The 26,884-nt window shown below is 47.5% G+C and overlaps 2 protein-coding genes across 2 annotated transcripts in view; both read left to right on the top strand.

The window, feature by feature from the left end:
• The first annotated feature begins 4,041 nt into the window (after window positions 1-4,041).
• Window positions 4,042-5,711, top strand: Agrp (agouti related neuropeptide). The gene is made up of 3 exons (XM_005403647.2): window positions 4,042-5,041; window positions 5,200-5,285; window positions 5,495-5,711. The coding sequence occupies exons 1-3, from the start codon at window positions 4,912-4,914 to the stop codon at window positions 5,675-5,677; spliced, it is 399 nt and encodes a 132-aa protein (XP_005403704.1). The 5' UTR covers window positions 4,042-4,911; the 3' UTR covers window positions 5,678-5,711.
• Window positions 5,712-6,360: 649 nt separating this feature from the next.
• The window catches only part of Atp6v0d1 (ATPase, H+ transporting, lysosomal 38kDa, V0 subunit d1), a 38,755-nt gene continuing 18,231 nt past the window's right edge, over window positions 6,361-26,884 (top strand). The window contains exon 1 of the mRNA XM_005403648.2: window positions 6,361-6,649. Within this exon, the coding sequence (XP_005403705.1) occupies window positions 6,520-6,649 (130 nt within the window). The 5' untranslated portion in view covers window positions 6,361-6,519. The remainder of the gene's footprint in view (window positions 6,650-26,884) is intronic.

Here is a 26,884-nt window from a genome sequence, read left to right on the forward strand (position 1 = left end):
TGCCAAAGCAATAAGAGGCCACACCTTCAAGGGCCAAGAAAGAGATCCCAAGAGATGGAGGTTCCCTTTGCCAGCCCTAGGGAGTAGGTCTATCCTGGGTTTCCTGGGAAGATTTATGGGACTGTAGCTGTTACTTGGTTTCAAGGAGGACAGAAGGGGACTGAATTTAAGCCTGGAACCAGGAAGCTGAGTGTGGGATAGTGGGGGTTTGGAGTTTTGCTGCTAGAAACCATGGTGTCCGTTAGGATTTGCACCATGAACAACTGCGCAAAAACTGTCCTGGAAGTTACTTTTTTCTTTTGAGAAGGTCCCTCTGTCTTTTTTTTTTTTTTTTAGTTTTTCTCCGGTACCAGGAACCGAACTCACGACCTTGTGCTTGCCAGGCAGGCGCTTTGCCGCTGAGCTAAATCCCCAGCACCCGGTCCCTCTTTCTTAATGAACCCTCCTTATATACCTCTCCAGGGAACCCAAACTTTCCCACAAGGTGTAAGCATTAGTCTCACGGGTCACAAATGTATCCCACAGTCACTACAAACTCTTAGGGGATCTGAGGAAGTTAGTATGTTTGGACAATGCCCCAAACAAAAGTGGAAATGGACATTGGGAAGGCAACCAGCTGTGTCTGTCCCACTGAGTGCTTCTAAGGCCAAAAGGTATTAGAAACCAGGCATGGTGACACGTGCTTGTTCCTATTATAGACAGCTAAGTTAGGTAGAAATACTATAGGCAATCAGACTGAGGTAGGCCTTCGAGGGAGTCAGTGCAAAGGATGAGAACACATTGCAACTATGGCAGAAGGCAAATCCGTTGAGAGCCAGGCCTCAAGATAAAGGCAGAATGACCAAGCCTATATGTCTCCCTAAGGAATAAACAATGTACTATAATTGTTATCACCTGTTCCAATAAAGTCTAGATAGACATCAGTCACCCAAGTGGATGATCAGGACCTCCTAACTCATCTCTTTCAAAAAAGGTCCATGTTCTTTCCATGTACTTTTGTTATATGACTTGTTTCCCCATTGGATCAGCATTACCTAAGCAGCTGTACTTGTAATCTTCTTGGTTGATCATAGTTTTGTCCTATGTTGTACCCACCTCAAAATTTTGTACCCACAACTTGATTTTGCTCTATGAAACTTCCTCTGGAAAGTGGGGTCCATGGCAAGGCAACCCACTTGGGCCCCCTCCTGTCTCTCTAGAGCTGTCTCTCCCTCAATAAAATTTCCTACTATAAACCTCTGTTGTTCCTTAGAATTCATTCTTCAGTTTTTGGGGAACACAACCTCGGCATATCTGACATCTAGCAGGATGGGAGTTATATTTCCTTTGTATCATTTAGAGTCCCACAATATTTCCAATACTTTGGGAGGCCCAGACAAGAGGGTTGCAAGTTGGAGCTCAGCTTGGATAATTTAGCGAGACCCTGTCTTTTGTGTGAATGTGAGCACACGCACACGCCTGCACGTGTGTCTTGAGACAGTCTTGCTATGTAGTCTAGGCTGGCCCTGAATTTGAGGTAATTCTCCTGCCTCATTCTCCCAAGTGCTGGGATTACAGGCATGCACCACTATGCCCAACAGTGCTGTTCTAAAATAAAAAATAAAAAAGGACTGGGGATATACATCAGTGTGAGGACTGGGGATTAGGCTTAATTCCCAGTACAGAAAAAAAAAGCATTAGATCAAACATTGTCTGCAACTAGCCCTACTTTTGGACTTTTTCAGTTATCTGAGCCAATAAATTATTCTTTTTGTTGTTGTTGTTGTTTTTGTTTTTCCTTTTTCTTCAGGTACCAGGAATTGAACTCATGACCTTGAGCTTGCCAGGCAGGTGCTTTGCCACTGAGCTAAATCCCTAGCCCCCGCCAATAAATTATTCTTATAAGACAGTATAAATCAAGCTTTTGGTTCATTGCAACCAATGTCATCTCACTGGTTCTGCTTTCTTAACAGTTCTCTCCCTTGAATGGAGGACTAACAATGGGTCTATGAATAGTCTAAAACATCTTCTTTAAATCAAATGGTAGGAAACAAAGCCTCAGAATATCCTTAATGGAGCTGGTCGTGGTGGCACATGCCTGTAATCCCAGCACTCAGGAGACTGAGGCAGGAGGATCATTGTAAGTTCGAGACCAGCCTGGGCTACAAAGTAAGCTCAAGGCCAGCCTGAACTGCATAGTGAGATCCTGTCTCAAAAAGACAAAAAAAAAAAAAAAAAAAATCCCTAATGACAAGGCAAAGGGCACCTCCCTTTGAGGAGGGAGCTCTTTAATATACCCTACATCATAAACTCTAAGGGGTCACTTTTGTTAGACATCTCATTATTCTATGATCCTCTAATTAGAGAAAAAGAAGAAAATGTTCTTCATTAAGGTGCAACACAACAAAATGATTCTTCCTTCCTTCCTTCCTGCCTTCCCTCCTTCCTATCTTTGCAGTGCTAGGGATTGAACCCAGGGTGTACAAATCTTAAAAGTATGGATTAAAGAAAATTTGCACTGTGTACCCAACATTCCCTTGGGACAAAGTGACAGCAGCACTCTGGAGATAAGTATATGCAGGAGGAAAAAGAAGAGGAGGGGTGGGATTCATTCACACCTATCTTCACGTGTGGTCTCTGGCAGACAGCATACACCTTCTCCCCTTTCTCCTCCCTGGAGTCCGGCCCCAGCCTCACCAGGTTGGCTCTGCACCTGAGTTCTCTCAAATCCTCAAACCAGAACACATCGATATTTTTGAAGGTCATTTTGCCAAGAAAATAGGAAGTAAGGTCACAGATCTTTTGCAGAAGGGTAGAGGACCAAGAAATCGAGGGGGGAGTGGAGGGAAGGGAAGAGTATAAAGAACTAAGATGTGTTATGTACATGTTCCAACTCCCCATGAGCAATGTGATCATTATGTACTACAAACATGTACTAATAAAAAATAAAAATTGAAACAAACATTAGGCTGGTTCCTGACCAGTGAAATCACCCACCTTGTTTATGATCATTTACTGAGGAAACAGGCAGGCTCTAATGGGGTTCTTTTATAGACTACCGAAAACAGGCAACTGTTTACCAAGAAGGAAAGTTAGAAGGAAAGATAAGTGCTGAGTGGACTCAGTTGGTGCCCAGAGTTCCCACCTCAACTCCTCAGAGTATCTTTCCAATCCACATGCAACTCTTGCTCCCCATCTCTTCAGCCAGAATCGCTGGAGATGGGGCCAGGACATAAGGATTTGGGGAAAGTGCCTCACATGCAGTAACATATATGAGGCCCTTTCCTGAGCTCCAAGTGACTCAGTCAAGATGCAAGCTCAACTGGGGGTCTGATCTTCACCCTGTGTCACTCTAGAGAAAAGAAAGTTTTGAAGTGGGCCTGAGGTATGGCCTCCGGAAGTATGTATCCAGGTGCCAGAGAGGCCTCAACACTAGGTCTGTTTTGGGAAAGGGTCACTAAACTGTCACTACCATTCTTAGGCAGATAAAGGATCTATCTCTTTGCTAGACTGTCTTAAGGGGAGGTTTGCCTGATTCTTCAGTGTCATCCCCTACACAAACCCAGGCAGTAATTAGTGACCTTCTGAGCTCCAAAGATTGTTACTCTGAGCCAAGCTTGGGAGAGCTTGATGGAAGCCTGATCTTGTGGATACCAGTGCTTGTCTGTGGAAGAAGCTTGCCATAGGCCCACCCTCTGCAGAGTGCCTCCTCACCATGAAGCCTGCACACAAATACAGTTGTTGACTCCAGGAAAATGCTGGCAGATGGCAACTTGCTTGGAGGATCTCCTCAAGTATCTTCCTGGTCCAAAGAGCCCGTGTGGAACTGGACTGCAAGCCCAATAACTCTTTCATCCTCTTCCTCTGCTTTGGGCCAGCCTAGTTCAGATCCTGGGGCTCTAAGCTGATTCAGCCTGCATCCCTGTCTAGATGGACACATGTGTAATAAAAAGACCTCCAGAGGGGTGAGGAAAGGCAGGGACAAGTGGGGACCTATATATCCTTCCCTGTCCAAAAATGGGTAGTTCTCATCGCAGACTTGTGCTGATAATACCAGGCATGGGCAGAGGCCTGACAACACAGGGCGGAAAGAGCATCCATTAACACTAATGAGGCAGGCGGCCTGAAAGCTTTTTACTCTGAAGCTGCTTGCCCACCAACGGAACAGTGCGTTCTACTTTCTTGGTTTCCAGGAACCTGAGGTGTAGAAGGAGCTGGGGGCCAGGAGTAGGGGTGGGGGTCTTAGGGGAGCCAGAAGAGAAAAGAGAGGGGAAGCAGGACAAGGGATACAACCAGGAGAACTTATTTTTGACTGGGTGAGCATCTTCCCCACTCCTCTTTCTCCAAAGAAATCCTACAACAGTCACTGACCCACCACCCCCTTCAATGTCCTTGACCCAAGTTCCTGGAAACAAAGAAAACAACATCCCACATAGCGCCTGAATGAGCATCTCCGGAGCAAGAAATTAAATTAAGCTCTCAGGGCCGCTTGCCTTGTTATTGCTAATGGCTCCATCCTGGTCCACACTCTGAGTTTGGGTCCTGAGTTTGGGAAATTTAGGGGCCCTACAACCCAAACTCTAATTGGCTGCTTGAGTCCTCGTTGCAGATTGGAGATAAGCAGCCCTCTAGTAGAGCACCCAAAGGTTCAGGCTCCAGGGAATGAGGCCTGAACTGTGCCCCCACCGTCCAGGGAGGGCCCCCATGTATGACTGCAGGGAGCAATCACGTGTGGGTCTCTCATTAGACCCTACCATATAAGTGGGGGCACAGGTGGCCAGCACTCTCTAGGCAAGGACCAGCAAGCAGAGGTAAGTCCTTGGGTTGGGCAGGGACTCCTACTCTGGGTGGGGGGCACTCTCTTTGGGCACCTAGAGGGTACTGCAAGGATGAGGAGGGCCTAAATGGTGGGTTTTCCTGCTGAACCAGGCCATGCTGACTACAATGCTGCTGAGTTGTGCCTTACTGCTGGCATTGCCTGCAACACAGGGGGCCCAGATGGGCTTGCCCCCCTTGGAGGGCATCAGAAGGCCTGACCAGGTCCTGTTGCCAGAGTTCCCAGGTCAGTATGGGCAGGGGTACGGTTGGGTAGGGTCTGGACACTCACTGGCTACAAACTTGCCTGCCTGGTATAAGCCCTCCTTACCCGCTTCACAATCTACTCCTGAGAGGTGGGTACTTTGTGCACGGAGGGTCCTGTCCTCACATCCTCTGACCCAGGCCTAGGCCTGCATGTTTCGCTGAAGAGGACAACTGCAGAACAAGCAGAAGAGGCTCTGCTGCAGAAGGCAGAAGCTTTGGCAGAGGTAACTGCTCAGGGAAAGGGGTGAGGTGCCCCGCAGGGGGCATTTAGTACCATCCCCTCTTCCCACCTCCAGACTCCCTTATCAGGCGAGGCGGGGAGGGGGCTCACTGCAGACCTCATTCCACTGCCATTCTACACAGATTGAAAATTAGATCCCAGAACTTGCCTTTGGAGGCCCGTGCCCACCTTCCTGCTCCCCTGCCAATGCAGGTGCTAGACCCGCAGAACCGCGAGCCCCGCACCCTACGCCGCTGTGTAAGGCTGCACGAGTCCTGCCTGGGGCAGCAGGTACCGTGCTGCGACCCGTGTGCCACCTGCTACTGCCGCTTCTTCAACGCTTTCTGCTACTGCCGCAAGCTGGGTACTGGTACGAACCCCTGCAGCCGCACCTAACCGGCCGACATCTGGACAGAAACGGGGGACACGAATAAAGGATGGAATCAATCCAAAGGTTGTGGTTTTTTCGAACGTGGGGGTCAAAGGGGACTGGATTTATGGAAGACGTAGGGGGTGTCACCAACCCGAGAAATCACACACACCCTTACCCAAGGCCTGCTATCCGTCATCTGAGCCAGATATACGCGCGGTTTTAGGGCCCCAGGGACCTTTGGGGGAAGCAGAAGAAAGTCGCACTCCAGCCCTGGAGAATCTCGTGCAACAATGCAGTGAAAGCCGGACGCAGTAAGGCACCCGGGCTGTTAGCAAATAAGCATTAGGTTCCAGGGCCTGCTGGCAGCTAATTGTGAACTCCAGTAAAGTCCGCTCCTCACCTTATCTCAGTTCCCCTTTAGGAAGAGTCTGGCTCAGCGGTGTGGAACCTTTGCAAGCATAAGAAGCCCTCCCGGTTCCACCTTTACTTCGCAGACCTTGCAGTGCTAGGGGCACCTAACCCGGGAAAGCAAGAGGGCTCCCATCTAATTCTGCAGTCAATGGCGACCCCACGCGGTAGCCCTCGGACGTCCAACTAGCTCTACAAACGGGGGAGCCGGAGCTTCGCCTTCCCTCAGCGCGCAGGCGCCATGGGCGGTCTGCAGCTCACACATGCGTAAAGCTTGCGCCGGAAACCACCCGGAAGCCGGAAGCGGCTCAGTTGCGGTCATGTGAGGCACTTGTGCGTCACCTGACGCACTTGACAGCCAGTTGCGGACGCCGCGTCAGCTGATTTTGGAGTTGCGTTGCGTGCCGGCCGGTTGGGGCTCTCCGGTCCTGCCGCCCCTGCAGCCCCTGCCGCAGCCATGTCGTTCTTCCCGGAGCTATACTTCAACGTAGACAATGGCTACTTGGAGGGACTGGTGCGCGGGCTCAAGGCCGGGGTGCTCAGCCAGGCCGACTACCTCAACCTGGTGCAGTGCGAAACGCTAGAGGGTGAGCCGCGGGCCGGGGCTGAGGGGCCATGAATGACCAGTATATGGAGCCTGCCCCGGGCCAGGAGTCCCGAAGCAGGGGCGTGGTGGTCTTAAAGGGCCTCAGAGGCCTCACTGGCAAAGCGGGAGCTGAGGGTGGGAGTGCGAGAAGGGGATCTACCTAGAGCTACGGCTCGGCGCCTGACCCGACAGAAACAAGGCTAGAACCGCAATGGTTCGTTCTTGGACTGCCTTTTTCCCCGCCGTGCTCGTCAAGTAATTTGGAAGGAGAGTGTCTCTCGGGAGTGGTTGTGGCCGGTATATAAAGGGTGCCCAGACAAGCCTCTTTACCCAGACGTAGCCAGAGCTGTACCGTGGCAACGCTTAGGGAAGCTAAGCGGAAAACCCCCCACCCCCCATTTTGTCTTCTCCTTGACCAGAGGACTGAGCATTCCTGGGAAACTGCAGAGCCCCATTTGCGAGGGTTTCCTCCCAAACGGAACCGCTGGCTGGGTGGATTTCCTAAGGAGTCTGGGAGAGCCAGGGGGTGGCTGTTCGTGCACAAGTACGTGGCTAAAATTCAACTCCTCAGCCAGCGGGGGGAGGGGGCGCTGCTCTTGGAACTGGGATTCTTTCACAAGAGTAACAAGGAGCCGAGTTCCTTTTTCTTCCCAGCACACAGCTCCAAAGTGACATTGACACCCTCAGGCACAGCTGCAGACTGAGTTAGAGATGTCCCTGTTTCTAGACTTTCCGCTAGGGTGAGGTTCCCATCGCTGATCCCTAAATGATACCTCTGAGCCAAGTGCTTATTACTAGAGAGGAAGGTAGCCAGATGGTTTACTGTGGGGAAAAAAATATATTTTTTAGAGTACCGGTAATCGAACTCAGGACCTTGCGCTTGTCAGGCAGGCACTGTGCTACTGAGCTGTATCCCTGGTCTAGAGAAAATTTTTTCATCAAAAACTTTAGAGTTTAAGTCTCGGTGGTGCTGCCCTGTAATCTCAGCTACTCAGGAGGCTGAGGCAGGAGCGTGGCAGGTTGGAGACCGGGATGGGGGGATTTAGGAAGACAGTCTCAAAATAAAAAAGGGCTAAGGTTGTAGTGCAGTGGTAGAACAATTGTCTAACATGTACAAGGCTCTGGATTCACTCCCCAGTAAAGTACAATCCTTGTAGATTTTATGATTTAAACATAAATCTGTGAGAAAAGTTGTTCACCCTTCTTCACTGGAGTTGAGGAAGGAGAAGAGAGCACTTCAGGATGCTAGGTACTTAATGTGAGTTCTGTGGACTGACTGGACCTTGAAGAACATCTTTGATAAATCTAAAGGTGAACACCACTGATGATTAACTGGCACTTGCTTGGCTTCTCTGGCTTTCCTTACTCCCTGATGCTTCCTTCCTTCCCGTAGAACTTCAAGGGGCACATGGTTCCCATCTTCTTCCATCATCCTCCATAAACATGCTAGGCCGTTCTTTCTGCACCCTTTCCCAGCACATGGACCTGGTCGTGCAAAAATGGCAGACCTTTGGCTAGGCATTCAGGGATCCCTTGCTCTTTCACACATACTCCTGTCCTTCACGCAAGCCATCCTCCAGCAGGTGGTGCACATGGTGCTGTGGGATGTTGGAGTCAGGCAAACCTGGGTTTGAATCCTAACCATGCCAATTACTGGATTATTTTAGACAAATTATTGAACACTTTCAAACCTTGTGTTCTGCATCTGGTGTATTAATAGAGTCTGCCTCATAAAGATTGTGAGGGATCAGCAAGCTACTGTATGTGAAACAGCACTGAGGAGACAGTCATCTCCAAGGATAAAGTAAGCACTCAGTGAACATGAGCTCATGTTTTCCGTATTTCACCTGCTCTTTGCTCTGTTTCCCTGTCCTTGTGAAGCACAGCCCTGTACCCCCTCATCTTAGAAACTCTCTGTGGTCATGCTAGACTGCAATGTTGTTCCCTGCGTTTTGTCAGTACTACATTCCAAGTGACATAGAACTTGGGATTATTGAGAACTTGTATTCTGAAGATGCTCAGGACTATCAAGAGGTGAGAATAACCAAAATAACCAGAAACAGACCAGCAATCTCATTTATCCTCCACAGAAAGGATTTCCCTGCATCTAAAGGTGATATCAGAGGACTGGCCTCAAGACTACTGTTACTGGGTATTTTTGCCTCCGTAAGAAGGAAAGGTGGAACCAATGAAGCCTGTGGTCCCTAGAGAGATCTTTACATGTGTGCTGGGGTGATAAGTTTTCTAGTAACATGTTTCAGGTGTTGGGGCACTTTTTAGAAGGAATACAACATTGGCCAGAGGGTGTTTGTTTGTAAGAGGCAGAATATAGGATCCTGGTCTTCCTTCAGCAGGGCAGCTGCCCACTGAGTGCTGTCTTTTGCTAGAATGATCTGTCTTAGGGTCCCTGAAGCCCATGTAACCTTAGGGTGCATTTTGCTCAGTTCTCTTTAAGACCCTAGAAAGGGCATTCCCCTCTGATGAACTAAGGGGATATAGCTTGGTGGTCACAAAGGCTCTTTACAGTGCTAATTTTTTGGATGTGTTGAATACCTTTTAGGAGCTGATTCCTGTGCTAAGAATTTGGGGGAAGAGGAGGTGAGTTGAGATGTATGAAGAAAAATCATAGAGTATTACATTAATTTACCTATTTTATGCCAATAGGGACTGAAATATTTGGGTTTTTGTTTGTTTTTGAGACAGGTTCTTGCTATGAAGTCTAGGCTGGCCTTGAACTTGCTAAGTAACTCAGGCTAGTTTAAACTCTTGGTGATCCTCCAGCCTCAGTCTCCCTAGTGCTGGAATTATAGGTGTGCATACCTGGCTGAGATACTTTGTTGAATGATATTCTTTCAAGTTTCATAGTCTGGGGTGGATATTAGCAGGACAGGGGAAGACACTAATAGATCAGTGTAATACAGTAGTAGTTACAAATGTGGGCTTGCTTCCTCATGGCCCTGTGGCTGTAAGTGAGGTATGTAACCTCTGAGGCCAAACTTTTCATTATTTTCCAAGTGATGCTAATAATAGAATTTACCTTGTGGGATGGTTACCATAGTTAAATAAGATGTTGCACATAAAGTGCTACATCAGTCCATTTTCTGTTGCCAGTAACACAATATCTCAGATTGAGTGAGATACATAGATAGGAAGTTTATATTAGGTCGTGGTTCTGATGATAGTGTTCTTGTTGCTAGAGCCCTGAGGTGGTGATGGGCATTACATGGCAAGAGACAGGGAGCATGGGTATATGTATACATGCATATATATGTGTACATACATATATGCCCATGTATATATCTCTATAGATACGTATTTGTTTTTCGGTTTCTCCTTTTTGTTGTTTTTTGAGACAAGGTTTTATTGTATTGTTCAGGCTACCCCCTCAACTCACTGTGTAGCCCTGACAGGCCTTGAACTTGTGGCAATCCTCCTGCCTCAGCCTGCCAGTGCTAGGATTACAGGCACGTGCCACTACACCAGGCTCCCTTTTCTTATAAAGGCACTAAGAGACGATCATGGGAGTTTCACCTGATTAATCTTAGTAATTTGCCAAAGACTGCACCTCTAAACCCCTTGTTCAGATTAAGTTTCCATTCTCTTAATATCTCACAATGGGGATTAAATTCAAACTCATGAAGTCTTGAGGGAGACTGAAACCATCTCCTAATCATAGTAAGTGTTTAGTGCAAACTTGGCACATAGTAAGTTTCCCAATGTGTTAGCTCCTATTATTTTTTCATCCTTTTTTTTTTCTTTTTGGTACTGGGAATTGAACTCAGGAATTTATGCTTGCCAGGCAGGCACTTATGCCACTGAGCTATATCCCCAGCCCCCACTATTGTTATTACTAAGTATAAAAATTAAATATGAAGGGCAGTATCTGTGAGATAGTAAAGAAGTTTTTATTGTTTGTTTGTTTGTTTTTGTTTTTCTCCGGTACTGGGAACCGAACTCACGACCCTGCGCTTGCCAGGCAGGCGTTTTTTGCCACTGAGCTAAATCCCCAGCCCCATAAAGAAGTTTTTAAAAAAATGTTTTTTAGTATGTACTTATTTATGGCAGTACTGGGGATTGAACCTAGAACCTTTGCACTGAGCTTTGCAGCCTTCTTCCCTTTGTACTCTTCCCCCCTTTTTATTCTTTTTGAGACAAGGTCTTGCTAAGTTGCTAACTTGTGATTGGGCTCTAACTTGTGATCCTCCTGCCTCAGCCTCCTAGAGTGTTGAAATTACAGGTACATGCTGCCATGCCTGGTTGAGAATCTTCTTTCGAGGACATGGCTGGTTAAGGCCCTGCCAAAAAAGAGCCAGCCATCCAGAGAGCTGGAGGGAAGAGCATTTCAGATGAAGTTCTACATGTGAATGTACAAATATAGTTGGGCCATTTAAAGGGACCAAAAGGAGCCCCAAGTGGCAGGGTGTTGGAACAGGAGTACAGACCTTTTGAGGCACCACTCTTTGTCTAAAAAAACAAAATCAGCCTGAACCCAGGGAAGGAAGCCCCTGACTCCCAGTGGGTGTGAGGGCAGAGGTAGCAATGGTAAGGGATCTCACCTTCCACAGAGGCCTGTCGAATTGGGGTTGTTGGGTGTGGCTAAGTGAATGTGTTTCAGACTCTGGGGAACATAGGTAGTAGCACGTCCATGTTCAAGTGCATGTTTGTTCACTTAAGAAACACTTCCTTCTGAATTTTAGCTCAATAAGACCCATGTAGTACTTCAGACCTACAGAACTATAGGATTGAAAAAAGGTTTCCATTGCTTTGCCACATTTGTGATACCTTGTTATAACGCTAACGGCAAGTGAATGCAGTTTTCTGTATTCTTTATTCTCAGAGTAGTTTTATTCTTTATTCTCAGAGTAGTTTTATCTATATGAGAACTAAGATGGTCCTGTTAGATGCTTAGATGGTACTTACTCTGGAAAGAGGACTTTTTTTTCAGCTTTCATTACTATACTTCTAATAAGGAAGACAGTTGGCCTGGGAGGAGGACAGAAAGATCAACAATGGAAGGAGAAAATGCTTAGACGGAAGCATTTGTGGTACCAGAAAAAAGGAAGGGACATCTTAAGGTTCTTGACATTTAAGAACAAAGACAGAATTTACACATGAAATAAACAGAATCCAACTAAATGCCAAAACGTCTGTTACACATAAGATATAGAAGGAAAGAAATAATGTTGATCCACAATATTGATAAAACATGTAAAGTAAGAAAACGTAAAGTGGATTTTGAAGATTGTGTGGGAAGACGATGTAATAAAAATGTAGAGAGGTCTTCTGGTTAGAAGTCACAGTAAGATCATGGCTGTCATGAAAAATATAAAGAGACAAGACTATTTCGTTGTGTTTGTCTTTTGAGACAGGGTCTCCCTATGCAGTTCAGGCTTGCCTTGAGTTCACTTTGTAGCCCAGGCTGGTCTCAAACTTGTTACAATCCTCCTGCCTCAGCCTCCCCAGAATGCTGGGATTAGAGGCATGGACCACCACTCCCTGCAAGACTACTTTGAATAGATAAGGACTTTATTTTGTATGGCAAGGAAGGAGGAATTGAAGAAGGCATCAAGTTATTAGTTTCAAAACATTGTAAGTAAGAAATTACTATAATGAAATTAAAATATTTAATAAAATAATAATGTACTGAACTTTACAACTTCACTACATATTAAAGTTAGAAAACATTAAAAGAAAAAAAGAAATATTTCCTGAAGGCCTGCTTTGCCCAGCATACTGGGCCTCATCCCAAAGCCAGGTAGATACTTTAGGCATTCACCACAATTCTGAACCTGAACTCTCAGCCTGAGCTCAGTCTAAAACCATTGCTATTAAACCCTCCAAAATTTCCTTTTCCTTTTTATTCTTTAAAACTTTATTATAGGGCTGGGGATATAGCTCCGTGGCCCAAGTGCTTACCTGGCAAGCCACAAGGTTCTGAGTTTGATTCCTGGTACCAAAAAAACCAAAAACTTTCTTATAGATATCACCAAATAGATACAAATTAGAAAGATTAATATAATGAACCCATAAATAATAATCACCAAAGTATAGCAATTAGCAACTCTTGTTTCAGCATTTATCTGTCCTTTTTTTTTTTTTTTTTTTTTCTTTTTGAGACAAGGTGTTGCTATGCAGTTTAGGCTGGCCTTGAGTTCACTTTGTAGCCCAGGCTGGTACATTTGGTACATTTTAGATATACATAACAGTCATACTCATCATAGGGAATTTATGCATGTGCATGATCTATCTTCTTTTTTTCCTGTTCCCATCTACTCCCTTCCACCCCTCTTTCCCTCCTTATTTATAAAAGCTTTGTTTCCACTTTTTCCCTTCTAGTCTTTTTTTTTCCTTGTCCCTTCCTTTCCCCCTCCCCTCTCCTTTGCTCCCCTTTCCACTTGAATGTTATCTTCTCATTTCCCAGTATGTATTATACATTTCTGGTTTTTTTTTTCTTCCGGTACCAGGAATTGAACTCATGACCTTGTGCTTGCCAGGCAGGTGCTTTGCCATTGAGCTAAATCCCCAGCTGCTATACATTTTGGTCCTATTAATTTTGCACTGTCTCTTGGTTTTTCATCAACTCTGATCAGTCTTACGTTATTCTTCTTTGCAGTGGTTGGATTGATTTTTTGTGGTCCCTTGCTATTTTTAAGAAATCTTTCTTTTCATGATAACCGTACCACTGAGCTACATACCCAGCTCAGTGTGCAGGTTCCAACAGGAATCCAGGCAGGAGATGATGGCAGCCTGTCCTTAGACACTGGATGAGAGGTCTGTAGAATTTTCCAAAGAGGGTTGGATATTGAGGTGAGCAAGAAAGAATGAGGAGTTAAGGCTGATGTCCTCCTCTCTGGCTTAGGCAACTGTGCGGGTGACAGAATGAAGTGATGGCATGTAGAAGAAGGAGCAGATTGGAAAAGGAGTGGAAATGTGGTTGAAGATTTGTAAACCACCATAGAGGAAGTGTGGAAACTCATAGGTGAGGTTTGCGCTTAGGAGTCAACTTGGGGAATTGAGGTAAAGATGTGGCCAAACCCCCAAAAGAAAGCATAGAATCGGAATAGAGGCCATAGATTGGACCTTCTCCCAGGAACTGCTTCAGATAAGCAAGGGACATTGGGAGAAGAATGTGCAGAGGGAGGAAGAAAATGGTTCTGCCAAAAAGGCTGAAGGCTCCTGAGATATGGGTAGTCTCTCAGGAGAGGTGCACACCTGGAATCCCTGTACTCTGGGAAGCTGAGGCAGGTGGATCACAAGTTCAAGACCAGCCTGGGCAACTTAATGTCTTAGGGAGATCTTGTCTCAAAACTAAAAACAAAAAAACTTGGAATCTAGCTCAGTTGGAAGGCCCGGAGTTCAAATCTTGGGGGGAGGGGAGGAGGGAGAGAGAATGAGTTCAAATATGGCCAAGAGATTGGAAGAAAGACAGCCTTTTTTTTGGGAACTGGGAATTGAACTCAGTACCTCGCACTTGCCAGGCAGGTGCCATGCCACTCAGCTGTATTCCCAGCCCCTTCCATTTGATTTTGCCATTCAGAGATCATGGGTGTCTTGCTCTTGCCTTGCCCTTTCCTTTCCTTTTCCTTTCAAAATGAGATATTTCCATGTTGCCCAAGCTGATCTGTAACTCCTGGATTCAAGGAATCCTCCCACCTCAGTGTCCCCAGGTGATAGGAACATGTGGTAGATGAGAGTGTAAGGTTTCTTTTGAGGGCAATAAAAATGTTCTAAAATTGATTGTGGTGATGTTTGCACAACTCTGTGAATACTGAAGGCACTCTACCACTCAGCTGTATCCCCATCCTTTTCATTTTCTACTTTGAGACAGGGTCTCAGCTAAGATGCTTGACTGGCCTTGAACTTGCAGTCCTCCTGTGTCAGTCTCCTGAGTAGCTGAGACTATAGGTGTGCACTGCTATGCCTGGTGAATTATGTATTCTGGATGGACAAATTGTGTAGTAAATTAATTGTATCTTAAAATTGCTTAAAATTACAAAAGTTAGCCAAGGCAAGCTGGTGGGAAGAGTACCCTGGGTAGCAGGAATGGCATCATCTCAGGACAAAACTGCAGAGCATCAGAGGAACTTCAGTAGCTGGAAGAGGAGCATGTCAAAGATATGCAGGAGCTAAGTCTGGATAGCTGCCTTGGGCTGCTCCGTGGAAAGCTGTGGATGCCTGGGAAGGGCATGCAGATCAGAAGGAATGAGGGCTTTGAAAAAATTTTTTAAAAAGAAGAAAAAAGGGGAGATCCTTATGTTAGGTCAAGGTCAGTATGTGGAAAATGTCTTGTTTAAGAGTTTCAATGTTAAGGCCTAGCATGGTGGCACATGCTGTAATCCCAGCACTCAGGAGGTTGAGGCAAGAGGATCACCAGCCTGGGCTACAAAGTAAGTTCAAGGCCAGCCTGAACTGCATAGTGAAACCCTATCTCAAAAAGACAAAAACAGTTTCAATGTCAATATGTGGAAAATGTCTTGCTTAAGAGTTTCGTATATGGTTTTGTGTGGAAATATTTTGTGTGTTCCATTTTGTTCATCAGCAGAGACAACTGGTATATTGAATTGGTGAAACTAGGTTATCACAGTTTGGACAGAAGGATGAGCTGAACTCAATCTTCAATCTTCTCATAGTCAGATATGACCCAAAGGCAGAGATGTCACAGTCCTGGCAATCCAGTGATCACAAACAAGAGATAGGTACTCAGGGGGCATTGGGAGAAGCATGCACAGAAGGCAGTAAGCCAAGGAGAGTTTCCACTGTGGAAGGAAGGAAATGAGTCTCTGAGCTCTGAGAGCCTAGGCCCCGCATGCCTGTTGTTTTTCCCCTCAATGCTGGAGGATCCCTCTTTTTCCCAACTTCCCTGGGTAGGAACATCATTGCATGAAGAGATCCCTATACCCAAGGTCCAAGGAGCTGGCATAGATCATTGGCGGTAACTGTGGCCCTGTTGTCTTGATTGCTGTCCTCCAGCTTGTTGCTGCAGTCCAAGAGAATGAGGTCCCTGGAATGAGGATAGAGGTTAGGGAGAGTCTAAAGGAAGGTTTGGCCTTGTGCTTCTGTGAGACGGCTTGGATATGATCCCTCAGTGGGAACTGTGGAGGGGATGAGGGTTGGTGGTGTGATGCAATTAGAAATCTGCTCTGAGGCTCTGGAAGATTGGTTGAGGAGGATCCTTGGTGGAAGCAAGATACTCTGTCCGCCAGCTCTTACAGTTCTCTAGGTGACAGAACGTGGGTTGAACCAGAGCTCAAGTGGCCTGAGTTGGGGCATGAAGGGCTGAGTCAGAGAGTATTAGGGATGAAACTCAAAAGATGGAGCCAGTTTTTATTAGATATGGGAGTAAGAGGTATTGGCAGTCATACTTCTGACTTCGTGAAAGAGTAGGGGGATGCTGAGCTGTTTCTGAGGTGAGGACTTTAGAGAAGGTTTGAGTGTGGATGGGGTAGCAAAAGAGGTGATATTTTGCCCCAGATGTCTAGGGAGGAGTCCCTAGGCAGATGGTCTTGTGGGAAAGTAGCGCTAAAGATACTGAAAGTCATCAGCATGTTGGCTGGCGGCAGTTAGACCTACACCCGGCCATCTGTTGGCTTGCAGCCAGAGAAAGTTTTCCTTTGAAGCCCAGTCCTGACCACAAGGTCTTGCCAGGCAGCTAGAGAGCAGCCTTAACTGTGGGCCAAGTGAACACAAGTGTGGCCTAACAAGGACACTTGGCATGGGGCCTAATTTGGCAAGCAGAGCAGGGACAGCAACAGCCAGCGATTTCCCACCAGATTCTTGCTGTGTGTCTTCTGTGTGATTGTAGGATGTGGTGAGGTTTTTTCATATTTTCTTGTCAACTAAATATAATTTTTTAATTCCAAAAATAAAATTGGTAAAGGGGGTCCTATTGCAGACCCTTTAGGGAACAAGTTCTTTTTTATCTCCTTATCAAAACACTGTATATATGGTGTGATCCAGCAGTGCCACTTTTAGGATTGTATCCGATAGATTAGCACAGGGTAGCATGTACAGAGGAGTTCCTTCCAGCCTTATGGGTAGTAAACTGTTAGAACTGCTGGCATATCAGCTGATGTGGTTATGGTACGGTTAAAAAAGCCATAGTGTAACCTTCAGGAGAACACTAGCAAGTACTCAAAAGCATGAAGTTCCATAAGGACTTTCTTTCTGATTTAGAAATACATGGTTACATGAGAAGTTACGTTTAACTTATATAGTCTTCCATCATTTGAATGTATTGGAGTGAATTAGTATTATTTTAAAAATTTAAATCATAGAATAAAGATATTTAAAATAAGAACATTAGAACATATAGACAAGCAAGGAAAAGGTGCCCCTACCCAGCAACTAACCAAGCCAAGACCTGTGCTGGTGAGGCTGGGGCATTTGTCTTCCAGATTTTGGCTCACAGCATTATAGAGCTGGTCTGAGTTTAGGGAGCTCCCATCAAGCCTCTTTACACCTACAGACTCGGAGTCCAGAGGGTATTTGAGGTCCCAGGCTAGAGCTTGACTCTTACATGTTTTAGGCCAAAACCCCAAGGCCACTGACCAGATACAGCCACCCAAGGCAGATTCTCTCTTGCCTGGCCATTTTTCTGTCTTTCCTTCACTTCTTTCTCTTTACCCCTACTCTTGCCTTCCCTTCGCTGATTGCATTTTGCACTCATATATACTTCCACCTGATTTTATCTGGGAAGCTATTTACAGTAGAGTCAAGTCAGTAACAGTGTACACAGAACAGGTAACCCCTGTTTCACAAGCTCTGTCCCAGGAGGTCATGCCAGAACTTGCGCTGATTAGTGATAACATTGTACTTTCTCTACTATAGCAGAACTAGTACCTAAACTCACATCCAGTGCCTTTTTAGGTTGCCTCAGAAAAACAGGCAAAAAGAAAAAAAAAAAAACAGGCAAATATCAGTCCAGGATCCCTGAAAAATTAGGCTTTCTGGAAAGCAGAGATGGAAACTCTTGGGTCCTTATTTTAAACATTTTGCATAAAAGCCTTCTGATATGTTAGCCTCACTTTACTGTTTTCTTAAGTGGTACACTCTGAACATAACAGAATCTCTTCTGTATAAAGGCTGCTAGGCTTGACATGAGATGAATAGAACAGCTTTTCTTGAGGGCCCAGGTCTGCCTCTAATGGTTTTGTCTCTAGGTCTCTGTCAGGCCACCTACTCACTTTCCCTGCTGTGGTCAGAGGGCCTTTTGCAATACCCCAGTCTCTTTTCTGACTTGTCACTGTTGTGCTTTGGGCTCAGCACCCAGATGCAGACCGTCTTGTAGTAGGGCCTGCTTTAAGGTGCAGACACAGGTATATCACGGGCCATATGCAAGGACGTGAGTGATGGGCTTCCTGGTAAGACATGTATGCTGCGCTTGTTCAGAGGCCTAGAGCCTCTCTGTGTTGCCAGGACTTCTTTTGAGTTTTTGTGGGGCCAGACATCAGTCTGACTATGATACCTTGACTGGTCAACTGTGACAAAACGTGGCATTTGCCTACCTGTAGAGTGAAACAGAAATCACTGACTTGCAGGTTGTTGGTTATTAAGATTCAACAGCACAGTCCTACCTTGAGTGGCTGCCCAATAGATACTTCTTTTTTTCCCCCAATAGATACTTCTGTGATTGGATGAATGACAGTTCTGTATTGATACTGGCAGGATCCCTAGGATTTGGACTTTTAGGAGAAAAAGCTGAGGCCCTGTGCTTGAGGGGTCACTGTCATGTATCTGAGTTATTAACCACTTGGTTTTATTAGACACACACTAGGCAGTAGAAACAAAGTAATTGAGAATTGGATAAAGGGAATTGGAAACTTGAGAGAGCCTGGCTCAGCTGGAGAACAAGAATGTACCATGTTGAGGATGCCTGTACGTCTTCTTTTGTGTATGGTGCTAGGGATTGAAGCTGGGGTCTCATGCATGCTAGGCAAGTGCTCTACCCCTGAGTTACAGACACAGTCTTTTTATATTTATTTTGAGACAAGATCTCACTAAGTTGGGAAGGCTGACTTCTAATTTGGAATCCTGCCGCAAGAAAATGCTGAGGCAGGAGGATCACTGTGCGTTCCAGACTAGTCTGGGCTACAAAGTGAGCTCAGGGCCAGCCTGAACTGCATAGCAAGACCCTGTCTCAAAAAAAGACAAAAAAAAAAGAACAAACATAACCTCTAGCCTGAAGCATTTGTATGCCACCAGTTAATTGTCAGTTTGAGGTAGTTTATTTAGTTGTTTAAGGCATTTAATTAAAGTTCTGCAATAAAGAGTAGCTGGAATTACAGGTGTGCATCACCATGCCAAACCCTTCACATAAACCTCAGTCCTTAAAAGGTTCTGTCTCTGCCAACTCAGGACAGGCCAGTCCTCATGCCATATTTAGGCCCATTTGGTCTTCGTTTTGATTTTTGAGGACCATGTAGCCCTAAGGCTTACATACTTGTTCCTTATGACACGTACTTGTTCTTTATGCAGACCAGAGGTCTGAGGCATAATTAAATTGGAGGGATGTGAGAAGGAACTGCCCCGTTGACTATGCCATTCTCCTTTTGGCCACAAGAGGGTGCACCAGGCTCACTCGGCTGCTGGAGGACCTGGGGATGCGGGGGTGTGGCTGGATGTGTGATTCGGGCCAGCTGCCTCTCCTGCTCCCCTGCACAGCACCAGCACATGGCTGCCCTCCCTTAGGACTCTGCCCTGGGCTCTAATTTCCTCATGTAAGTCCTCATTAGCCTTTCAGATTAGGTAGAGCTTATGGCTCAGTGTCTCCTGTCCGTCCATCTCTTCCTGCCCTCACCTCTCTATGTCTCTCTTCCAGGAATGGAAGGGACATTGCCTGATGCTGTCTGTCCTGTTGCCTGGTTCAGGCTGCTCCAGCCTTAACCAACAACCTGTTACTTGTTTATTCCCACCTAGGTCATGCTGGTAGCTCACACTTGAAGTAACCCAATGTACTGGTTAGGATACTGAGGGGTCTTGGGCTCCAGGTAGGAGCTTAAAGCTTCCCAGAGGTTAGGGCTGTGCTTCTTAGGCTTCCAGAAGTATGCCCTTCTCCAGTGTCCTGCCACCCTAGTCCATTAGGACAGGCACAGTTCATCCCCAGGACAGACTCTTCTCAACCTCCTGTGGTACTGGGAGGGACTCATAAGTATGTGTGTAGCACACACAGGTACATGTATGTGAGTGACTGCTGGAGGGATCCAAACCTGGCATCCAAAATTCAAGTAAGCACCAGTCATGCTGGGGAACAGAGTTGTTATCTGATGATTGACAACTTTCCTCTGCCTGCCCGTGCCCCAATTTGGGGACCTTTCCCTTGGCCTCCTGGATCTCTGCCTTAGCCAATACCTACTCTTTGGCTGATTTTTAAAAAATCAATTCAGTAATAAACTGTTGGTCTCTTCCTCTTTCAGAGGCAGGAAAATCAAGGACTTTAAAGGGACACTTTAGATCAGACTGCTACTGCTCAGCCTGGAGGCCTACTCTGCCTGTCTGTACCCAGCACCCTGTACCTCTGAAGGATTGTGGAGGACAGCTGGAGGGATTGAGCTGGCCCTGTGTGAATGTGGGTTGTCCTGAGAATGGTCAGGTAGACTGGCAGAGGAAAGGGTGTGGGAGGACCAGTTCTGACTCAGTGCTAGGCACGCTTTCCTGGCCAGCTCTGGCCTGGCCGTGGGTACTTGCCTAGAGTTGGTCGTCTTTGGAGACTCAGGCAATGGTTTCAGGCCATGACCTCAGCTGCAGCTTCATATGTGGCTGTCAGATGGGGCTTCCGCTCTGAGGAGTCATCTGTAGTGTCCTTGCTTCTGCAACTCGGCCTGTGCTGCCTGCCTTGCCCCCTACTTGGACAACTTCATAGCCTTAGAACTGCTTCTGTACCAACCATCCAAACTACCAAAGATGCTTCATTTTACCCTACTCATCATTCTCCCCTGAGTCTCTGAGTTGCCCTCAGGGATTAGTTTTCAGGAAGTAAAGATGACTGGGTCTAACCAAGCTAGAACAGGCCTCTGGGGACATCCTTATCCAACTTTCTTATCTGGCAAATTAGGTCCCAGATAAGGCACAGGGCCTTATTTGTGGTCCCCTGACACTCTTCTTGGCTCTTCAGATCTAAGTACTCCATACTCTTTGATTTTCTTTTCTGTATTTTTTCATTCATCCATTCAGGTGTTCCTAAGATATGTCTCTGTGTACCCAGGCCACTGAGTTAGTAAGGGTTGGACAAGGAGAAGAAGCCTTGTTCATGGGGCCATTGCCCTTTGCTCAGCCCTTGCTGCAGGAAATCTAACAGGTTGGGAGCCTAATGGGCTGAGAATTTAGGAATTTAGGTGAGCTGCAATGTATGACCTACCACACAGGGCCCTGAAGCTGTCAGGTCACAGATGAGAGAGCTCACTTACTTTCCCCACCCCTACCCCTTCAAACTAGATTGGATGTGTGCAGGCCTAGGGGAATAGTGGGTCCTGGAGTGTTCTCCTTCAAGCCTGGGCCAGGCTTCATGCCTTTTACCTCTCTGAGAAGCCTCCATCTCTTAGACCTAGTTTCTGCTGTCAGGCTCTCCAAATAGATAACCTGCTCCCTCCCGGGGGCCAGCCCAGGTCCACAGAACTGATCATGCTCAGTCTGGCATGTTACTCTTGCCCTGCACATGTCCCACCGTGTCCTTGAGCTGGGTGGCTGGGGTATGGCTGAAAGGCAGAATGGGTAAAAGGTCATGAGGATGTTACACAGGACTAGTCTGGATGGTTACTGCTGCTACCACCTTCCTGTCTGGCCCGGACCTCCTGGTCCAAGCCTCTTGACTCTGCTGGGCTTGGTTATGGAATGAATCAACTCTGCCCTTGGCTTGGGTTGCTCTGTGGATTTTCTGTGAGCTGCAGGGAATGATGCTGCATACAGAACAGCATAGCCTCTCAGGCATGAATGAGACTTGATCCTTGAGCCCATCCACAGGGCTTTCATCAAAGCAAAATGAATATTTCTTACTTCCCTTTTTTGGGTTGGCTCTATGCACAGTAGAATTGGCAGGATACTCTAGCCAGAATCCAGCCTGACCTGGCTTAGTCTCACTGAGAACAATAGCCTCTGGGGAGCTCTAGAACTGCCCTTCACCTCAGTCTGAGTGAGCTTAGCTTTCCTTCATGTTCTTCCTCCAGAGACCTGTGCATATAGAACAGGGGTCCAGCAGTAAGGACTGATAGAATTGTTCTGATGATATGGGCCAGCAGACCTGGGAGCTAGATATGGACATAGGGCAGCTTTTGAGCACACCTTACTGCCACAGTCTCCCTCTGCTGGCTGCAGGCCAGGCCACTTTACCTGTCTTACACGCAGACTCATGTCTTTGGACAATGTAGAGCAACCTTTCACTTCAACTTGCATATTTCTTTTTTCTTTTTTTTTTTTTTCTTTGTTGTTGTTTCTGTTTTTTGTTTTTATTTTTGTTTTGGAGACAGGGACTCGCTATGTAGTTCAGATTGACCTTAAACTCACTATATATCCCAGGTGGCCTCAAATTTGCAGTGATCCACTCGCCTCAGCTTCCTGAGTACTAGGATTACAGTTGTGTGCCACCATGCCTGGAAACCTGCAGATTCTATAACTAGTGGCAAGCTGGGAAGGAAAGAACTTGCTCAAGGTCAAAGTGCAGCGCAGCAGCAGAGGAAGTATGGCCCTCTGCCAGGGTGAGTCAGGTCTTGGGATTTTTAGGTTAGACTGGCTGTGGAATGTGTGGAAGCTACCTGATAAGCCCCTCGTCTTGCGGGACTGGCCAGTCCTGGGGAGCCTTAGGGTCTGAGCAGAGATGATGTTGTGAGGGCTGCCCAGTTGTTGGATCTCTGTTTTGTCAAAGGATACCTTCTTGGAACTTGCCCTGGGTGCAGCAGTAACCAGTTCTGCCCCTCCCTTTGGCACATGAGGCTATCGCCTGCCTGGCACCCTCCTGTCGGATGAATTGACTTCCTCATGGGATGTGAGAGATGCTTTCATTGTCCTGGCAGCAGGTACAAGGTGTTCCTGAGAGCATTCAGGTAATTATATAATTATATATGGCTCCATTGCTACCTGCCATCTGTCCTGGAGCAGAGAATGGGGTGGTAAACCCAAGGCAGACATCCTGCTGTCTCCGGGACATGGGGCGTGACCCTCCCCATCTAAATCCCTGTACCTATTGTTGGTGGGTGGTGCTGATGGTGTCAGTTTGGTCACTTCTGTGGGTCAGCCCCATCTCCCTTGCGGCTGGTATCTTTCTTCACTTAAAAGACTCCATCGTGAAACAGAATGCAGTTCCAGGGACCAAGGAAGGAGAACTTACTGTCCTTTCCCTGCAGGAGCCCTGCCTCATGCCAAGTGAAACCTAGTAACTGGCATGCAGCTGTGCCAGCAGTAGACTCCAGGTTCTTCCTAAGTCTGCTGGCAGGGGCTTCCCATTGGCTGCACTACTCCCCCTGCCTGCTCCTGGGACCCTAGGGGTGTAACTCAGGACAGCCTAGGGTTTGGTGGTTGGGACAGAGTTTGTCTTAGCCTGTGTCTGCCCTGGTGCCTGGGCCATCCAGAGCTCTGTATGATCTTGCTGGTAGATGAGGTGATATGTTGGCTTGGGGATAAACATCTTGGATCAGGAGTAGCTGAGTGTGACCTATATGTTTGCATGCCCATGCTTCACAAGGTCCCTCAGAGATTATTGCAGGGAGAAGGATATGCTAGGGCTTCGGAGAAAGGATTGGGAAAGACCTTGGGAAGGAAGAATGGGCCATTCTGTCGGGGTTAGGTAGCCTGGCTTGAAAAGCAGTCTAGAGCAGAGAACATAGACCAGTGGGCTGAGGGTATTGGAATGCTTTGGCTGGAGTCCTGTCAGAAGAGATGGCATTTATACTACCAGCTTTATACTTTATATCACCACCTCAGTTCATTGTCCGTGCAGGTGCCCTGAGGTACAGGCAACTTGAGGGGCTGGCACTACAGACACTAGGCAACCATCCAGGAGCCTGAGTTCGGTGACGTTCCGCAAGCTATGGCAGGCAGGGCTAACCTGTAGGACAGGATTTGAATCCTCATCCTCATGATACCAAAGTAAAGATTTTCTCTCTCCTGCCACAGACAGCTGCCTAAGAAGTAATGTCTTGAAACTAGTGATCTGATAAATGGTTCTATGAGGGTTCTGGCTTGTAACATGGACCAACTGATGGAGGATGCCAATACTAAGCAGAGGAACAGGCCCTGTATACCCCAGTTAGAGGTGGTAGTGCCAAAGCTCTGGGTGTCGAAGAAAAGGTGGTATGAGAGAGAGAGAAGAAAAAGCTGACATTTGCTAGGAAGAGTTGGAACACAGGGTTGATCAGTCACTTGGTGTTACATAAGGTTTGCAGAGAGTCTGTGATGGCCTTTGGCAAAGGACTGGCTTTTAAAGAGAATATTCAATCTGTTTCAGGTCCCAGGTAAACCCAGGGTTAATGGTTTCCATGCTCTCACAGAGAGTTCCAGATGTGGTACTCTGATTCTGCAGATCCAGTCAGCCAGTGCGCACATCTGCTTTGGAGCTGACGTGAAGAAGAGGGCTTCCCCTGTCTCTTTAGCCCGGGGAAGACACTCCAGGCATAGCACATTTACCCAGAAGGGGCAGGGTTGCACAGGCTCCATTGAACTACCAGGGTGGCCATCTCTCCACATCTTTTCATGTCTGAGTTTTCCTGCTTTGAGCCCCTGGAAGTCATAGCATAAATTTTTCAAAGCAGATCCCTCACCTGCCTGGGTCCCAGGACACAGGCCCCATAGCCCTGCCACCCTTGCAGGGAATGGCAGAGTGGGCACTGTAGACTCTAGGGAGCATGGTCTCACATCTGGTTTCATTCATTGGGCTACAATTCCTGAAAATCCCTGAGCTCCCCAGGAGAGCATCATTGAGTAACCTCTGGAAAAGCAGAAGTGAAGTCTGGGAACACATTGTCCTCTCACACTCTACTGTGGCCAGCTGGCCAGCAGGATCCCTCCATGGGCCATGAGGCCATGGGTGAGGGTAGAGTGGGGCCTCCTTGTCTAGTATGCTGGGCCAGGAGCTGCCTGTGTGTTGCTGGGCCTTGGGGAATATGGGACTGACCCCATAGAGTGGGCTAGCACCCTCCCTTCCTGCCTCTTCAGGCTCTTGGGGAGGAGCTGCAGAGACCAAGGGGCTGTAGAGGCCATGTGCTGTCTGCCTATGGGAGTCTTAGAGGGGCTGAACGATCCCTAGGATTGGCAGGAACAGAGAAAACTTTTATGAAGTGGGTGGGGCCTGTCCAGTTGCCACCTTTCAACCTGGCTAGAGCTAGCTGCCAAGCCCATGTCCCACTCAGAACAGAGAGCACTGGTTAGACTGGGAGTCCTCATGCCTAACTAAACAGGACCCTGGAGTTAGTGGTGCTTAGGACCCTGCTGCTGAAAAGCCCTGGCACAGGAGACAGGATTAGGGATAGTGAGGCGATGGTGGGAGACAGGTGGTAACTGTGAGGCCAGCTTAAAGCTGGTACAGACCAAGCCCTGGAAGAAATAGAGTAGCCCATTGGTAGGCAAGCACTGGGCTGCAACCTTCCTGGCCAGGCAGCTGTAGAGAGCTCCTGGAGTTGGGGCAATGGCCTTTGATGCAGACAACCTCAAGGTGGATAGGGGCTTCCCTATGGAAGAGAGAAAGCAGGGGCTTTCACTTTCCAGCCTGTGGGGGATGTGTCTTCCCAGCCCAGCCTCTCTGCCTGTGCCTGAGGAAACAGCCCAATTTCCTGAACTTCAAGGGCTTCTCTCTAGGGCAGCTTCCTTGGAGTATTTACTGGGAGCTGAGATGACAGGAGGGTGACAATAGCCAGAGAATAGCACTGGTAGGCAAGAAAGTCAAGGGCTGAAGCAGTACAAAGACAGGGCATAGGGCTTCCCTCACAGGCTGTATGAGATAGAGCTTTGACTCCAGGGTCATGAGGCCCCTAAGTAAAGGTGACAGTGACACATTAGAGTTGGAGAATTTCACTTTGGGGGAGGATATGAAGAATAGACCTGGGAGCTACAGCTGAGATGTGAGGAAGAGCCTGGGTATTGCTGGGAGATGGAGGAGAAAAGTTACCAGAACACTGAGGATAACAATTCAGGAGGCAGAGGAGGTCTGGGAAGATCCTGTGGACAGGGTGCTAAGAGGCAAGCCGTAAGCCTTGACCAAAGGCTGGAGACACTGGAAAATGAGTTGGTCAGCTTCTTTTGAGGTAGGATTTAGGTCAGACTACAGAGAGAACTTCCTGATAGCAACATTTTCTTGAACACAAGAAATCAACCTCTTAGGAAGTCTTTTGCTATAAGACATCCCAAGCTGGCCAGACACTCTTGGTGCCACACCACTGATGGGAGGATTTAGGGTAGACGGCTAGGCTTGTGGGCAGACCAGAGAAGTTCCCTGGGGTCTGCTGCAGCCAGAAACTGCTCATGCCTTGCTTGGGCATGTCTGGGAGGTCATCATGGATGCTCTTGAACCCAGGCTCTTGAGCCCAGGGTCTAGAAGAGAGCTAGCCTCTGACTTCCCAGGGCCCCTGCCGTCCTCGGCTGCCCTTGGGGGCTGGGCAAGGGCTGGGTGGCCAGGTCTCCCACGAAGCTCTCTACAAGTTCCAGGCCTCTCCTCCTGTGTTTAGATCCCGCCCTTAGTCACATCCCCTCCTCCGCATCCCTCAGAGAAAGCAGGAAGCTGGGGAGGAGAGGGCGTCCTAACCGGCCTTGTCCTTGCCCTGGCCAGGCCTGTCTGAAGGGCTTGGGACTGCCAACCACCGAGTCTGGGCGCCAGGTTTCTGCAGCAGGGTCAGAACTGGTTTAGAAGCCTTGTGTGGTCCCCTCGTGGGCGAGCTGAGGGATCAGCCTGCCTGCCTCCCTCCCAGTCGCCTTCTTGGCTGGCAGACTGTCCCTTTTCCCTGGGTCACAGGGAGATGTGGGGCTTGGCCAGGGAAAGTGGTCTGGAACAGCCCTTTGACATCATCCCTGGGGGCTTTTAAAAATGAGTTTCCTGGTAAGGAAGACTCCTCTGGCCTTGGGCAGGATTCTCAGTAGAGTCTCCCGAGTTTGCTCTGATCTGACAAACGCCAGCAGAAACCACCCGGCTGCCTGCATTCCAGCAGTGCTTGGAGCCATGGCTTCCCCAGATGCAGCATCAGCAGAATGCAGCAGCCAAGGCATTGGAGTGTTTGCTCTAAAGCCAATGCTAAGCCCCAGGGGTGGAGAGCGTGCAACAAAC

The sequence above is a fragment of the Chinchilla lanigera genome, unplaced genomic scaffold (assembly GCF_000276665.1).
Source record: "Chinchilla lanigera isolate Chin_1 unplaced genomic scaffold, ChiLan1.0 scaffold00083, whole genome shotgun sequence".
Taxonomy (NCBI): Eukaryota; Metazoa; Chordata; class Mammalia; order Rodentia; family Chinchillidae; genus Chinchilla; species Chinchilla lanigera.